At 41.9% G+C, this 16,967-nt stretch overlaps 1 protein-coding gene across 2 annotated transcripts in view; it reads right to left on the bottom strand.

Annotated features, from left to right (window-relative positions):
- NCKIPSD (NCK interacting protein with SH3 domain) overlaps positions 1–16,967 on the bottom strand; it is a 96,285-nt gene that overhangs the window by 46,246 nt on the left and 33,072 nt on the right. Inside the window, exons 2-4 of one of the 2 annotated variants that reach the window (XM_081851001.1) lie at positions 6,751–6,863; positions 4,567–4,762; positions 639–668 (exon numbers count right to left, since the gene is read on the bottom strand). In XM_081851001.1, the coding sequence (XP_081707127.1) occupies positions 639–668; positions 4,567–4,762; positions 6,751–6,863 (339 nt within the window). The remainder of the gene's footprint in view (positions 1–638; positions 669–4,566; positions 4,763–6,750; positions 6,864–16,967) is intronic. The other variant, XM_081851002.1, reaches the window with a different exon arrangement.

Genomic DNA, 16,967 nt, shown 5'->3' with positions numbered 1-16,967 from the left:
CTGCACTGTTTTGGAAATTATTATTTTAGTCTATTGTTGAATTTATCATTTTATGGTCTGCTGCTCAATTTATCATTTTATAATGTGCTTTATAAATAAAGTAAAAATGAATCAAACCTGGCTCTTCTAGAAGATACAACAGATGTTTGGGACTAAAAGTCACATTATCTCTGGCCACTGGCCATGCTGGCTGGAAACTGAGGGGGGTTATATTCTATCAACACCCGGAGGGTATCAGGTTGGGGACGGCTGCTGCTTTAAAGGATGTTCAAAAGATGTTCATTTGAAAAAAAAATGTTCAACATTTTTCATGTGTTTAGGCCAGCTTATTTGTGGAACTCCATGCATCCCAAATAGCCAGTCGTTTGCATATTCTAGTGTAAGCAGCATATTTTGCAGAATAGTGATTTGCAAGTGGCAGCTTCATGTCAACGGTATTCTAGGAATTATACATAAACATTATTGGTTAAACAGCAGTGGGCAGGAGATAAATGGAAACTAAAATGAAATGCAGCTTTTGAACAAAACAAGCATAGCCTATGATTATGTTTTGCAGAACGTTTTACACTTAAGTATGAAAAAGTTAAAGTTAGGGTATATGGAGTTAGAAACTACAACCATAAAATATGTTAACTTACGCCATACTTTGTTTCTGGTCTTTTATCATTCTGACAATCGTAATCCAGAATAAAAAATAAATAAATAGATAAAATGAAATGATTTTTTTTTAAATGAAAGATACTATTTAAACAGCTCCATCCCATTCACTACATTACCATAGTGAGGCCTATGCGTTTGCCTTCCACGGTCATTCTTTACTCCAAGCCCAGAATTAACAGTTACAGTTCATAAACACAATACTTAAATCCATGATGAAGCTCAAGCTCAGTCCCCTTTTTTTAAGTTTAAAGAAAAAAGTGTTACTCATTTGAAAAATGGCAATGCTTACACATGATTCTAATGAAAGACAACAACTCATTTGTTCATTTAGAAATTATTGGTATTCCATCTCAATAAATATCAGACAGCTGGGAGTTAAGGACATAAAGGATGTCTTTCAAAATACTGGCAAAATGCCTCTTCCTTTCCCCTAAAGCAGGGATGTCCAACAGGTTGATCGCCATCTACTGTTAGATCCCTGGGAGGTTTTGGTAGATTGCGGTCAATGGCTGGGTCCCTTTCCTTAGCATTGGTAAAATAGAATCCGGTCCCACCCCCTCGCCCCCATTGTTGCACGATCTGCAGAATGAAAGTCGGAGTTTATTCAGTGAGGCTGTTTGTTTTGCCAGTGATCCGTTGGTGAGTAGCGCTTTTCCCCTTTGTCCCTAGAGCTTAGGCTTGAATTATCAAAAATCGGGGCTTTCCTCCTCCCTAAAAAAAGCTCAACAACTGACCTGAACCCCAAAAAAGGGGGTAGATCACTGCTAGATTTTAATGCTGTGAGTAGATCGCAGTCTTTTGGGAGTTGGCCACACCTGCCCTAAAAGATTATGTATATGCACATGCACCAAGTCAACTTAAATCTTCAATCCTTGGCATTCTGTAAATTTCACGGGCTCTGAAAACTGCTTGGTATGACAAGGAAGCAGCAGAATTTGTTTTTATATTATTTATTTAAGTTACTTCTTAGCAGCGCTCCAATAAAGGATTCTAGGGCAGTGTGCAAAACTGCAAATAAAAGTGCTTCACGCCACTTGGAAAGCAACAAATAAACATAACTAAATAAGCCAGTTATTTTAAACGTTCCATTGAAGTCAGCTAAGAAAAAAGGATCTTGGTTTTTCAATGGTTTCCATCAAACTTCTCAAATTGACCCTTATTTGTTCTCTTTTTTAAAAACAAAATGATGAAAATTTGTACTTTAGTCCTGGGTGGTGTTCAGGAAATCTTTTTAAAAACCCCAGAACAGGATGCAACACAGATAAGACAAATATAGTTTGTTGTTTTGCATAAACATGAGTTATTTTTAAAACCTCCGTCTGAGACTTCATAAGATTATAAAGCAACACCTTCATTATTGTTATGAAGGCTGGAAGCTTATCTGCAGCTGTAGCTGTAAGTATGCTTTGCACGGGCAAATAAATATATATTTCTCAAATACATTCCTGCTGGTTAGTGTGCCTGCGGGCAAGAAAGTTCAACAGCTCCTGCTAATCCTCCCCTGTCAATACCCACAAGAATGTTTTTCTCCCAACAGCCAGATTTCTTCTAGCCTCAGAGCCCATGATGGTGGGCAGAACAGTTTTTTTAAATGGCCGGGAGAGGGACATTGTCAATACCACTCAGTGGTTGAAGAATTCTCCCATGTAAATGCCCCGTCCCTATTTAGCACTACCAGGCAACACAACACTACCAGGCATATTTCCATAATGATGTACAATTCTGCTCTCAATGTTGAAGCTGCCTGAGTTTCCTCTGCATCTACCCTGGCTTTGTAGAATGACAAGAATAGCCCAGTTTTGAACATGTTTGCTGCTTGCTGCTTTTCTGGACGTCGACCAGAAGTGAGAGCCTGTGAAATTTCAAAGAATCAGGTCAATTTCACGCTGCTGATGCTTTGATGCTTTCTAAGAGAAGCACCAACAATAACAAGGGAATACTGAAAAGAAATTGGGGGGGGGGGGGTTGTTGTTGGTGAATCTACTTCCACCTTCCTTCTCTCCTTGCAAGCTGGTTTCATGTGTAAGACCATATCACAGGTCACACCCTTAAATGAGTTCTGATCACTTCAGGTTTAGCATACCCTTGCTAGCTAGAGATTCTTGTGCAAAAAGGAACGCATGTCCCAATATCCAGAAAATCCCTAGTATGGGGGGCTGAGAGCAAGCTGTCTAACAGAACATGCTTCCTCCAAGTCCAAGGTTTCTGGGTTTGTTTGTTTTTTAAGGATCTTTAAAAGAATCTGGGGAGGGGCATTGGCTCTGCAAAATGTGTGCCCTACGACACGTGTCTTCCAAACCCCATTTGCCCCATCCTCAATATCATTTTGGTGGCAATTCCCTGTTTACCTTTGCTAACAACTCTACTTGGGAAACAACGGTGATGACGGTGCCAAAGAGAAGTCAATCTTAACAATCAGGAGAGCTGACAGGTTGGTATTCTTCAATTTGGATGTTCAAAAAGTATTTTCTCTCCAGCGATTCTAAATTCATCATCTGTTTATCACAGTGCAAAGCGCGTTCCATCAGGAGCATACTCAAAAGAGATTGTGGAGGATTTATAGCCAAATTGGGTTTGGGAAGCTTCCTTCCTATTAGTCAAGGCACTTCATGTTTTGCTAGAGCTTCACTGGCACTGAGGGTCATGATGGAGAATACAGATGGGGAGTGGATTTCCATCATTCATTTTTCTGTCTATAAAGAAGCATTCTCTGGCCTCTTCCAAAGGAGATCTAATGAGTTTATTTGCCTTGAGTGTAGATATAAATAGATCAAGGAACAAGTTGTTATGGCAAGTGACATGCTCCATTCCATTCAGACGACCTTTTTTATAGTTCCCGTCAATATTAATGTCCTAACAATCACTAAGACAAATAACGTCATTTCTGAAGGAAGAGTCTCCCTGTTCCTTTGGGAGGGAAAGGAAGCCATACTTTACTGGGCCTGTAATTCCAGCAAACTGTACTATCACCTTCAGAACTCAGCCTACCAATTGAAAGACTTAGACAGGCATCTGAGAAGTCTCAGAATATGTTTAAATGTCTACATTTTTGCTTTTGCTTCCTTCGTCCCTCCCATTCTTTTTTTCCTAGTGTGCCATGAACCAGCCTAGAACTAATTTTTGTAAGCTGCTCCAACAGTCTTTTTAGAGAAACAGGATATAAATGCCTTAAATAAACAAATCTCTGCTTACAAATCATATTTCCTGTGCTTCCTTCCTTAGTTTATCATCAGCACAGAAAATTTAAGGCATATTGCACAATGCAGTAAACTGGGGAACAAGCAGTCACTGTAGTTAAAAGAACTAATCTGTCGAAGAATGGGCAAAACAACAAGAAACACTGTCCCAAATACATTTTTCCTACTTATCTGAGAAATCAGTATCTCTTTAAAAGCGAGTTACGAGACTGCTGAATGCCCTAATCTGCTCTCACAAATCTCTCTCCTATTGGCCTCTTCCCGGGAGTTCCCCAAAGTTTTACAAATGAAACCATCACACACAGTAGCCAGGTCTATCATAGGTTCAGCTACTCTATAGTGCTTGTCAACTGTAGTGAACACAACTTAAGAACTGATCTCAAGCTGCTGTTCAGTTAATATCACCTGCAGTCACCTCCTTCATTCTCAAAATAGAACACCGACAAGAAGCAGCAGGTGGCATGTAACATATTTTCACCTATGCTCAATAAAATAACACATGGGGGCTGAGCTTCTAAATAGCTGGCAGGTCCAATAAAAAAGAAGCTCTTTACTTATTCTGTAGGATCAACACTCACAGCCAGCTATAAATGGTTAAGTGTAAGAGGTAGAAATTCTCTCTTTCCCACCCAAGAAAAAAATTTGACACGATTAGCACATGGAGTAGGTATCTTGTAAGATAAAGGATTAAATATGCCACAGATCTCACCTGGTAAACACCAACTTCCTCCTCTTGGGGATCTGTGTTAGGCAAGCTATGGTGTCGCTCATATCCAGTCCTGCAGACGCCATTGGGTTGCCTGGCTAGGTCCAGGTGATGATCACTGGAAGATGGAGTCATTCCTTGAGTGGATGGTGAGTGACTTTTGCGGGAAACAGTTTCCTTCCGATGATGTATCAGCTTCCTGGCAACATAAAACAACAGCCATATTGAGGAAGTAGAGCTCACAGGACTGGTCCAGAGTTCCAAAGCTGAAGTCATATTACTGAACTGTGAACACGGACTGACCTTGAAGATCTTACTTCAACGGCAGAATGAATCCAATTCCACTGAGCTATCGAAAGCTATGGGCAGCATTCATCTAATGAGTGCCTTTGCAAGGTCTTCCACTTTCACAACAGGGCTCCCCCACATCCCTGCGCCCATAGAAACTGGCTCTGGGAGGGGCTTGGGAGAACTCCCATGCAAGCGGGGAGGGGATCATTCCATCTGACAAGTTGAAAAGCTTCCACTGTGCAATGTCGAATTCCTCCCAATGAATTTTCCCATCTCCTACTTATGGTGTGCAAGGTTTAGTATTTTACTATTTCTTGCCCTTTTGTTCATGATTCATGAGATATTTGACGACAAAAAGATGTGCAAGGAAAGAGAGTATCTCTCATGAAACTGAAGTACCAATGTTGGAAAGCAAACCTGTTTTGATTTGCAGGCACCAGACATTTTTAGCCTAGAAAACCACGAGTTCAGTTTAGAGGAAGAAACTCTGCAAAGCTCTTTACTTCCCCTCCAATGAAACTGGATTGCAAACAGTGTGAATGCAGCATTTTAAGCTTTGGTTACCACCTTGGAAACGAAGCTTCATTGATTTCAAGATTACACAACTCTTTGGTATCTTGGCACCTGCACATAATTTGTGATGAAACTACTGTGGCTTTATCTTCTTCCTTAAATTTTAATACTTTGATCTGGAATACATACCAATTCTATGGGCACTTCTGAAAAATCAGGTGCTCTGGATTCATAGAGGTGCTTTGGTTGCCAAAAGGATCATCTTATTACAACTGGAAATTACATGGAAATCCTCATGTTTCCCCCAGGAGGGTGTCTGGATTAGAATCACTTAATCACTGGCAAGCATGCTGACATCTTCCCATTTATATGGCATGGTTTTCTTTGTGACTCTCATATTATCTGGGTTCCTTTGCTGCTGCACATCCCTCCTATATCCCATTCTCCCTACCCTTCTCACTTCTTCTTGCATATTCAAGCCTTTTGTCTTCCTTATTGCTTACCACATTGGGTTGCTTATTCTAGTAGCCTACTGCTTTCTTCTGTTTTTTCCCCTTTTCCTTTATTGGGTGGGCAGGGCTGGGAAAGGGAATGGGTAGTAGTTTTAGCCACCATTATTAGTGCCAGATAACACTCACCAATTGGAAAACAAATAAAAATATATTACAAAAGAAAGATTGTGTCTGCACATGTCAAGCCCACATACCCAGCAGCCTTTTCTAGGTGGGACTAACATGAGAAAATCTGTAGTAAATGGATAGTTTCTCAGGGCTGATCTAGAATTGCTAGCAAAATCCTGAGGTTCACGTGTGCACTTTCTACTTTTGCCCTGGACCCTCTCCAGAAAACCCATGTTTCTTTGTCCACTATTGGGTTGTGCTTAGTCCGATTTTTCTAAATGTGTCTGCCTTGCGCTTCTTGGGGTTCAAAGTGGCTGCGAGGAGTTGCTAGCTAAGGAAGCTCTAGGCTTCCAGGACTCATTGCTCCCTCCTCCCTCTCCATTCTCTGGAGGCACCAGGTTCTTTTTAATGTTTGATATTTTATCATATCCTGTATATGCTAGAAGCTGCCCAGAGTGGCTGTGGCAACCCAGTCAGATGGGCGGAGTACAAATAATAACATTGTTGTTAGTATTATTTTATTTTTAAGAGAGCAGGTTTTGTGATTATGCAGAGATGGGAAGCAATCAGGTGTTAGCTCCAACAATTCCTGATGAGACTGGAGTACAAAAAAGTGATAGAGCAGGCACCGCTCCATGTGTCTTTTAAACACCTGGCTTGGCCCTGAATGCTAACCACATGCCTTACAGTCATTGGCCTTCAGATGTGCCTTCCCTAACATTATTTCCATACTGTCTTGAATATTCCTGCTTGCTGTACTTACTGGAGGACATCCCTCTGCTCCAAGTTGTATTTCCCCCCATTCTTCATCGCGGCATTATGAATGGCCTCAATAGCTCTGTCAATAGACTGCAGAACCACATCTTGTTCCAGCACCTAAGGAATGTAACAGGCATTGGGTTAAACACCTTCACTTTCATCTCCCCATCAACACTTATAATGACAACGTGAACCTGACAAGCATAGCCATCTTAATTCTGTTTTATGGACAGACTTAGAAACTCTCTCATTGTTTTGGTACTCAACCACAACGTACATTCGTAACAGAAATCAATTCCCTCATTTTGTTTCTTATGGGTATTTGATAAAAGTTTCTTTAAAAATAAACAAAAAATAAACCCCAAGGGGTGTGTGTGTGTATGCGTGTGTTTTTAAAAAGTAATATACAAAATGGATTCTGTCTGTGCAAGATTTATTGGCGGAGTAGAAAAACATTTGTTTGGAAGCAGCAGAGGATACATCACAACTCCACTCACCCATCCTGGGCCCTGGAGCCCCAGCAATTCATTACATGAAGATCAATGGCAAGACTTCAGAGGCGCAAAGCAGCTCTTCAGATCAATTTCACATTCAAATTGCCACAGTGACTCTTCCACCCTCCACTGCAAGTTGTGACAATTTGAAGCGTGTTTCCTTCCACTATCTTTGCTTGACTTTAGAATAGAACGAAGGGGCTAGATTCCCCACATACTGCCAACACCCATCTTGAAAAAATATAGGCGCAAGCATTGACTTGAAATACGTCAGGCAACCAAACACCTGAGAACAGCTATCCCATGATTCATACTACTTAAGGCTCCTCCAGACAGCCTCTTTTATTGCACATTCATGATGATTTGTGCTCATGCTGTTATCAGGGCAATCATACATGATCCCACTTTAAATATTGCTTGCACCGGCAAAAGTTGTAGGGTGGTCCTATTGCTTCATTTCCAGTCAGCGCATATCCTGTTACTTCTGAAATCCTGTACCATTTATACCACAACTATTCAGGTTTATTTTCATCCTACTTCTGTTGCACTATAGCCCCTTTAGACAGCAACCTTGTGGTAAGGTTATCCCTATCGCTATTGTTCTCCAAGCAAACGGGCATGCCTTTCATCAACCAGCTTTGTTTTTGTCAAATCTTTTTAAGGCAAATCATGAATCTCACATTCACCAAAGTGTTATCTACTCCAGACATTTAATATGCTTATGAAAACAAATGAATGTTGATGGCTGCTGGCTACAGTCTTCCATTCGCTTCACTGCAGGCACAAGTCATCATTGACACTCACATATTGGCTCTGCATGATCTGACATACTGAGTGCGACCTTTCTTGGATTAGTTATATATGCTGCTGTTAGCAGTGGCAAGGTCCTGTTGGAAAGTTGAAGGAGTTGTAATGAAATGAAAGTTATAAAACTGGAAGGTGGAAAATGGGGAAAGTATTATGTGAAGGTGAAGTCAAGGAGAAGGAATTCTTGCTGGTCAAGAACATAGCTATTCTTTTAACTTCCACTGACTAGTCAGTAAGTGTTTACGTAGTACAAAAAGGCCCTGATCTGAAGGGAAAAGCAACCAGGAGCTCAATAGATCCATAGTCTTCAATGTTTGCTAACTCAGGACCCACCTTTAACCCAAACATGCAATTGAGGACCCATTCCTATTTTTATTTTACATATATCTGTACGGTGCTGGATACTGCTGTTGCAACCCAACTTAGATCAGGCTGTGGCTGGTAGTGGGTTCTGACCCACTAAAGGCCAGCATGTTATGAAGTTGGGAAGCCCAATCCCAACCTCCATTGCAAGTCTGCAGCTTTAGGGGCATTCTGTGAAAGTAGGGAGGGGCAGAGCTGTGCCCCTCCACTCCTTGCTAAAACCTGCTTCAAAGCCCACCATTACATTTGCCATCACTCAATTATTCCAGTATTTGATAGACATGGATCTAGCTCTAGAGATGGTGGCTGGTTGGCTCCAAGGCTTCTGCCCAGCACTCTTTCCCCACTCTTCCCATGCTAGTGCAGCAGAGTTCTAGCTACAACTACCCAGATATAATAATAATAATAATAATAATAATAATAATAATAATAATAATAATAATTTATACCCCGCTCATCTGGCTGGGTTTCCCCAGCCACTCTGGGCAGCTTCCAACAAAATATTAAAATACAATAGTCCATCAAACATTAAAAGCTTCCCTAAACAGGGCTGTCTTCAGATGTCTTCTAAATGTCTGGTAGTTGTTTTTCTCTTTGACATCTGGTGGGAGGGCATTCCACAGGCCAGGTGCCACTACCGAGAAGGCCTTCTGCCTGGTTCCCTGTAACTTGGCTTCTCGCAGAAAGGGAACCGCCAGAAGGCCCTCCGCGCTGGACCTCAGTGTCTGGGTAGAACAATGAGGGTGGAGACGCTCCTTCAGGTATACTGGACCAAGGTCATTTAGGGCTTTAAAGGTCAGCACCAACACTTTGAATTGTGCCCGGAAACGTACTGGGAGCCAATGTAGGTCTTTCAAGACCGGTGTTATGTGGTCTCAGCGGCCACTCCCAGTCATCAGTTTAGCTGCCGCATTCTGGATTAGTTGTAGTTTCTGGGTCACCTTCAAAGGTAGCCCCACATAGAGCGAATTGCAGTAGTCCAAGAGAGAGATAACTAGAGCGGGCAGATAGGGACATAAAATTGACCTGCACCTCCATGGACAGCTGCAAGTCCAAAATGACTCCCAGGCTGTGCACCTGGTCCTTCAGAGTCAAAGTTATCCCATTTAGGACCAGGGAGTCCTTCACAACTGCCCACCTCCTGTCCACCCAAAACAGTACTTCTGTCTTGTCAGGATTCAACCTCAATCTGTTAGATACGGATGTTGCGGCAACTCCCCAAGTCAGAGCAATATTTAGAAAATTCCTTTTACCAGTACTGTAAGCCTAATGTTTCATTTTATGAAGCAGAGCACAGGATCAGCTTTGTGGCCCTACCACATTTAAGGAAAGAGTACTTGACTGACATTTGCTGTATTAGCCTTCACGTATTAGCCTTTAGTGGGCAAAACCCAATTTGCTTAGATGGGTTAATGCCATCTAAATGCCAACCATCTTCTCTGCTCAGTTAAGGAGTGTTTGGAAACTTTATTTGCCTTAGGCAGGATTCTTGTACAGCAGAAGGTACCAGCTCCCCAGGGGGTTAAGATCTTTGTTGCCCATACAAAGGAATATGAATGCCATAAAGCACTGTACATTATGAAGGCATTACATTACTATGTCAAATCTGTACTTAAAGAATTCTATGAATACTATGGAAATAGACTTTCAAAGATGACAAAGGGAAGTGACCTCGCAGTCCTCCAAAATTTAGATACCACACTGTCATCAGCTGAGCTTTCAGGTCAAGATGAAACTTCCGGGGTTTTTTCAAAATAATTATCTTACAAGAGAAAAGATAGGGAGAAGAAATGGGAGAGAAGAGTCTGAATTTCATTAACACTCTGTGGACTCATTAAAAATATCAAAAATGGGGCTAAGCTACCTTGGTGTTTTTAATACAAATCTGTGAGAAAGCCCTCTCTAAACCTTTCCTATGGAGAGTGAGAGTGTGAGATACTGTGTGATTAATAATCTAAGCAGAAGATAACTGAATCACATTTGCAGGTTATCTTAGCTTTCTGTAGGGAAAGCTATTACGTATTTAAATTCAGAGTAGAAAGGATCCAAATGGTCACATGGTCTAATCTCCCACCCAAGTTGTAAATCTGCCACACCCTCTCCCAAACAATTCATGCATTCAAGACCACTAAAGTCATGGTGATGGCTGCAGAGGACATGGCCCCAACGAGACTAGTAAAAAACTTGAGGAGAAAATCAGCTTGTCTTCTATGACAATGAAGCTCAGCAAATGAGAATTGCTTCTCATGCTTGGAAGAAGTTATTTTGGGAATCTTCCCTGATCTTTTTACCAACAGGCCAAAGATGTTGCCCTAGTAATAACGAAATCACGATTAAAATAGTTTACTATTCACTATCATTTTATGAAGGTCTCACATACTTTTTTTGGGTGCAGGCCCAGCGGTTACAACAGATCAACACATTTCCAAAATTTAAAATAGCTATTAGAATGACATTTAAATAAGAGCACCACATAAACCAGTTCTTAAATCAATTTAACACCGTCACCTAGAGACAAATGGAAGAGTCTATTTCCAGTTTGTGTCATTGCATATGCTAACACCAAGTCCATTCCATCATGTTACCAAAATTTTTAGTTTTTTAAAAAATGTGCAAAAGTTACTAACAATGTTAATTACTAACAATTCTACAAACTGATAAAATATGAGAGCAACTTTGCTTGATCCATACATCAGGCAAGGAGATGTAGATGAAGTCAGTTTACAGCTGAGGTAATTCCTTGAGAATCCCACCCTTCACCACAAACAATGCTTCTTGTACAACTATGAGCTACCCTTTTGGGTAGCTCACCCTCCCACGCCGCCCCCCGAACAGCAGTATCAAACTCTGCAGGCTTCTCCAAAGAAGAGGTTGTTGTTTATTCCTGTGACATCATCTTACTGGCGTCAACTAAAACTGAACAATTAAGACATTTAGAGCATCTTTGTCAGCTATCATCTCATTTGGGCTTCCCCTCCTTTCTTCCCTCCTCTGAGTCAGGCACTACATCATTTCTATGAATTCACAGCAAAAGCTTCTGAACATAAGCTATGTGCCTTTATTGACTTTAACAATGCTACGCAATGCACACACACACAGCCCTTCAGTTATCATGTTAACATTGCATGTCTTTTTTAAAAAGCACCCCCTCTTTTCTTAAAATTCAAGTAACTTCTGTCACACACAAAAGTACTTAAACTACGTCATAAGCGGCACCAAGTTAGCCCTCAAAACCACCAGCACCTAAAGAAATGGTTTCTTAAAATGTCATCTTTTTAAAGCATAACTTGGGAGGGACATGTTTTAAAGTCTTGGGGCTGCTGCACAAACGTCATATTCCACCCCACAGCAGTTATTGCTTCTTTTACATTCGAGGTTCTTGACAAAGCGACCCAGGCGGGTGGTATATATAGTTAACAGGTTGTGAAGGGGCTGAGAAAACCAACAGAACCACTACAGTGACCACAACACTGGCTGAATACATCCTCACATTCACACTTCTACAAGGAGGCAACATGCAGCATTTTGCACTAAATTAAAGCTGCAAGTCATATTCAAAGCAGTCCCTGGTAGAATGGCATAATCTTAAAATGATCCTCAAGACTACAAATGCATGATAAAAGATGCCAAAATTCCCAATTTTGGAGCAGGAGCACAGCTGATCTGCTGTTAAAAGCAGCTCCTAGCCCTAGGCACCACCTGTTCTTCCGAGTAGAAAAACTGCAACGGGGACTGACAGCCCACCCCAAACAGACACCTCTCTTTCAAGAGAAGCGCTGCAGATTATGCCACCAGCATCACATCCGGAGCGGGTAAAAATTAACAAATTGTAGTGCTAGCAGAATTGCTTCTCCTTGCACAAGACAGGATGCCTGCTTCTCCCCGAGGCATAGCAGGGGGTGCCGTGGCCCCAGGGGCAATGTTGAGAGGGGCGCAAACAGGAACCCCCACAGCAGACTCTTTCATCGGAGCCTGGCTCCATTCCAGAAGGAGCTGTGCCTTGGGCTGCAGTGCTTCTGCCTGGTGCCTGACCTGGTGGTAGAGAGCAGGAGAGTGGACAGCAGCTTCCCTGCCCGTCTTCTAACCCTGAACCGTGGCGCACGGAGGGTGGCTTCCATGCCCCGTGAACCCACCCTGGGCAGCACAGGCATACGTTCCACCGCTGGCTTCTTCTAAGCACTGGGGATCCCTCAAACAGTACAGGTTATGGCACAAAGGGCTGTGATCAGTAGGAAGAATGATCACATGATTGATGCAAAACCACCATCATGTACAACCATATTTTTAAAGGTCAGTCTCCCCTCCCACATTAGATCAATTGTCACTTTTTTAAAAATCCAGTTAAACATAAAATCTGAATTTAATACTAACGTATTAAATTCTGCGCTGCTCATGAAACTCTGTTCATGGCCCTCCATCAAACACCCTGAGTTTAAGCCTACTCTTCTCTGTGGAGAAGACTTGTCAGGTCAAGCATTATAAATAGAACATAAAGTATGCTTAAGCCAATTGTTTTCAATGGATTTAAGGATGCTTAATTCTGTATTAAAATGGATTGCAGACAATGTATTACAGCAAATTATGAATATTTATAACTAGCTTCACAGAAATTTACTTTCCATCTTGTGGAGAAATACAGTTTTATCAAATAGTAAGCAGTAAGTTGCTTCTGGAAACAAACCTACAACCCAGCACGCTGAACTCTATCCTGAATTAAAGTTACCTTTAGGCAAATGACCCTGCTTACTGCCTTTCAGTGTGTACAGAAGAGCCAGACAGAAATTCATTATTTCACAATTCCAGTCCTAACCCCTTGTTTCTTAAGTAAGCATGATCTGCAAGACCAGAGGTTTTAGAGCATGCTAAAACCAGGTAGTTTTAACCCTTTAAAAAGTTGTAAACTATCATGTTTCCATTGGTATAGTAGCCAAGTAGCAGGTACTCCTTTTCAGGGGATCTATGAATGACAAAGTGGAAACTTGATTTAGACAGATCTCTTCAAACAGTGTTTTAAACCATTGTTTAACAGAACCATCCAAGCCCCTATACAAGTGGGGTGTGTTCCTCTGTCCATCCCAGCCTTCATCAGTGAGGGAGCCCCACCAGCAAGGAGCACCCCAATTCACCCAACCCAAAATGTAGGGGAAGGTACTGTTGATAGCATCTCTGCTAGCAGCAGCCAACAAAATATCCTGAAATGCTAGTTCAGGAGCTGGCCCATGATGGCAACAACTTATCCAGGCCTCTTCACTGCACCAGCCTGAGAACCGGCACAGTAAAGGGGCATCTCCCCTGTCCACCTTCACCTTCTGCCTTGGCCAAAAGGCCAAGGAGACAGCAGATCCGACTCCCAAGGAGTGCGCCACAGTTGTCACTGCCACTGTATCAGCAGCAGTGGGCAATGCATTCCTTGGAAGCTGGATCTGCTGCCCCCGTGGGTCCTGCTGCCTGGTCCAGTTGCCTTATCTTGCTTCACGGTTTCGCCCTGCTGCCTGGTGCAGTTGTCTTATCTTGCTTCACGGGTTCGCCCTGCCTATAGCTCAGGGATAAAGACCAGTACATTACAATTGTAAATTACAAATCAAACCCCATGCCACTCCTACAGGGGCTTCTTGGTGAATGGGAGGGGCTGCTGGTCTCCTCCTGCCCTTGCTCCTGATGTAGATCTTCATTCACACCTTCTTCCCTGGTTGGGGTGGGAAGCATTTTGTGGTTTGCCTCAGGTGCCAAAGGGCCTTGGGCTGGCCCTGGCTACACTCTGGGGTACGACAGCAGAAGAATGGCATATAAATAAAATGCTACGGCCAGTGTAATATCATTGGACCTGTCATGCTTGAGACATAACAAAATGACCGCCTCGGTTTCTCTCTCTTTTGTGGTTGGCTGTCTTAACTGTATTTTGTTCTGAAATTGCTCTATGGGTCTTTGGACTGCAATAAAGATTTATTATTCTTATAAATAAAATGCATTCATTATGATTTTATTATTATTATTATACAGCGTTTAGGAGATGGGGAGATTGATAGGAAAATAGGAAGGCGGGGAAAGGGGTAAGCACACCCTTCCTTCCCTTCTGCTCCTTCACTGCTTCAAAGTGCCTCAATCGACAGCTGTTTTGAAAAGGAAACCATGCTATTAGGACTTTATGACATGCCCCTGAGACAAAACCAGTCTGACTTAGATGTGAGTTTAAAAGGAGCATTATTCAATAAATTCATGAAAGAAGGTGGTGATGATAATGATAACCTTCATATAGTATTAACTGAATTTCTTACCCAACCTTCACCATAATGTTCTAGGGCAGGTTACAATGATATAAACATACCATATTAAAATCGGTTAAAACCATTTAAAATAAGGTTAGGACCTTAAAACATGTATCTTAGGTGTCAAAGACCAGGGCAAAGAGTTGCATTTGTGACAGAAGCTATACAATGAGGATGCTAGACTCACCTGTATGGGTCTAGTAGGCTTTTTGCCCTTTTATAATGCCGACAGATACCTCAATGGTTTAGCATTCCTAATCCCTGCACAATCACTACCAGCAAAGAAACCGCTGCTGGGAAATGTAGATGTCTTTGTACAATAGAATGAATTTTGTAAGAATGCATGTTTAAAGATGTGAGAAACACAGAGCAGGTTTCAAATAAAGGAGTCAAAGCAGGTATAACTATTTATTTGGTATAACCAAATTTGGTTATAACCAAATAAATGTGGAAGCTTTTCCTTATAGCGGTGATTGACCCCATGGTGTGTTTTCATGGTACTATGAGAGGTCCATGTTGCCCAAACATGTTAGATTGTCTCTGGAAGAGGCCTGAATCCTCAAACATTAATTGTGCAGAGGATACCTTCTTTATAGTCTAGCAAGAGGCAAAACTATAGAACTGAATCAAGACACAGATATTTCCAATCTCTGTTATTAACATGAGCAAACAGGCAATTTAATCATCGAATCTCAGAGGGCTTCTTACTTCTCTGCTGGATTAAGACAACAAATAATATAAATAAGACATTTCCTGCTTGAAAGCTTCATACAACATGCTTGAGCCTGCATTTGAGACCAACATAAAAAGAAATTGCTCCTTTCCCAACAACTAACAGGACAGATTATCTTCACTTTTCAGAAGCATTTTTAATTAAACTCAGTTACAGAATATTCATGCAAGTGTTCAAGCTACTAATCAGCATTTCCCAAAAGAACTGCCTTCACCCCTTTCTCCATCAAAAATCCATCTCTTTGCAGTCATTGCTCGGAATCTTCTGACTGTAGAAGATTCAGGCTTTTGTGCTGATCAGAAGGGGAGGGGGGACGTAATGATAGTACAGTATGTTTCTTTCTACACCCCATCCCCCAACCACTTTTCTCTTTTCCATTTTCTGCCTCCCTCCAACACACTTATATCACTCCTGCAGAGTACTTCTCTAAGTGTCACTCTACAAAACACCATGGTTGTTTAAATGCCAGTCACATAGGAAAACTTGTTCAGCAGTCTAGAATAATCATACCTTTCAGAAAAGCATTTTTCTAGACAAATGGGATCTTATAGGGTTTGCTGACAGAACCAAAGATGGACTGCAGGCATGCGCTGTGCGCGCAATTTACATATTTAAGGCAATGGGCCTATTACAGATATGACAAGCCCCTGAAAAATGTGCCTTTCAAACCAAGTTTTTCCTTTCCTTTGGCAAGGTTAGATTAAGCACAATAATATTCTACTCCTTCCTTGTCTCTCCCAATTTAGGGGACAGCAACACAGGCCCGAAATGGTTTCATTCCAGAGGTCACATGCTAAATTAGAAGCAAGATGCTTTCTACATTCAAGGTTAGGAATTTGAATTACTTACAGAAGCTAATGTACCACATTCAAGCAAGTGTCAACAATAGTTTGCATACCCTCCCAAGGAAGCAGACAGAGGGGAAAGAAAGATGTTGTTCAGGTGTTTTCTGCTACAGTGGCTTCCTGCAGACATAATGCTTAACCATATTTTGCATAACCATGGCTGGCTGACTTAACCCAGTTAAAATCAGAGCCATGCCAGAAGGTCTTTAGAGACTCTTCAGCTCAGTACAGGAAAACAGAAGAGTATGTGAAAACACACACTCACCTTTTTGTTGCTGTTGCCGCAAAATTGTAAGGTTTTGGAAGCAACAGAAATCATGCTTGCCACTGCTGCTAGCTGCACTTTTCTTCAATACTTTCCACCCAAAAGATGCCAGTGTGAAGGCGGTATCAGAACCAGCTTGTGAGGTGAAGAAATTGCCTGAATCACACTTTGCTCAGTGCAAATTACAGTCATACCTCGGGTTAAAGTAGCTTTGGGATGAGTATTTTCGGGTTGCGTGCTGTGGCGACCCGGAAGTAACGGAGCATGTTACTTCTGAGTTTCGCCACTCGCGCATGCGCAGACGGTCAAAATGACATCATGCGCATGCGCGGAAGCGGCAAATCACGAGCTGTGCACTCAGGTTGCGTTCGCTTCAAGATGCGAACGGGGCTCTGGAACGGATCCCGCTCGCATCCAGAGGTACCACTGTAAATGCTTAACCATGGTT

This window comes from Podarcis erhardii (assembly GCF_964252035.2).
Source record: "Podarcis erhardii genome assembly, chromosome: 2".
Lineage (NCBI taxonomy): Eukaryota > Metazoa > Chordata > Lepidosauria > Squamata > Lacertidae > Podarcis > Podarcis erhardii.
The sequence above is the reverse complement of the archived record's forward strand: the minus strand, read 5'-3'. Positions and strand labels throughout refer to the sequence as shown.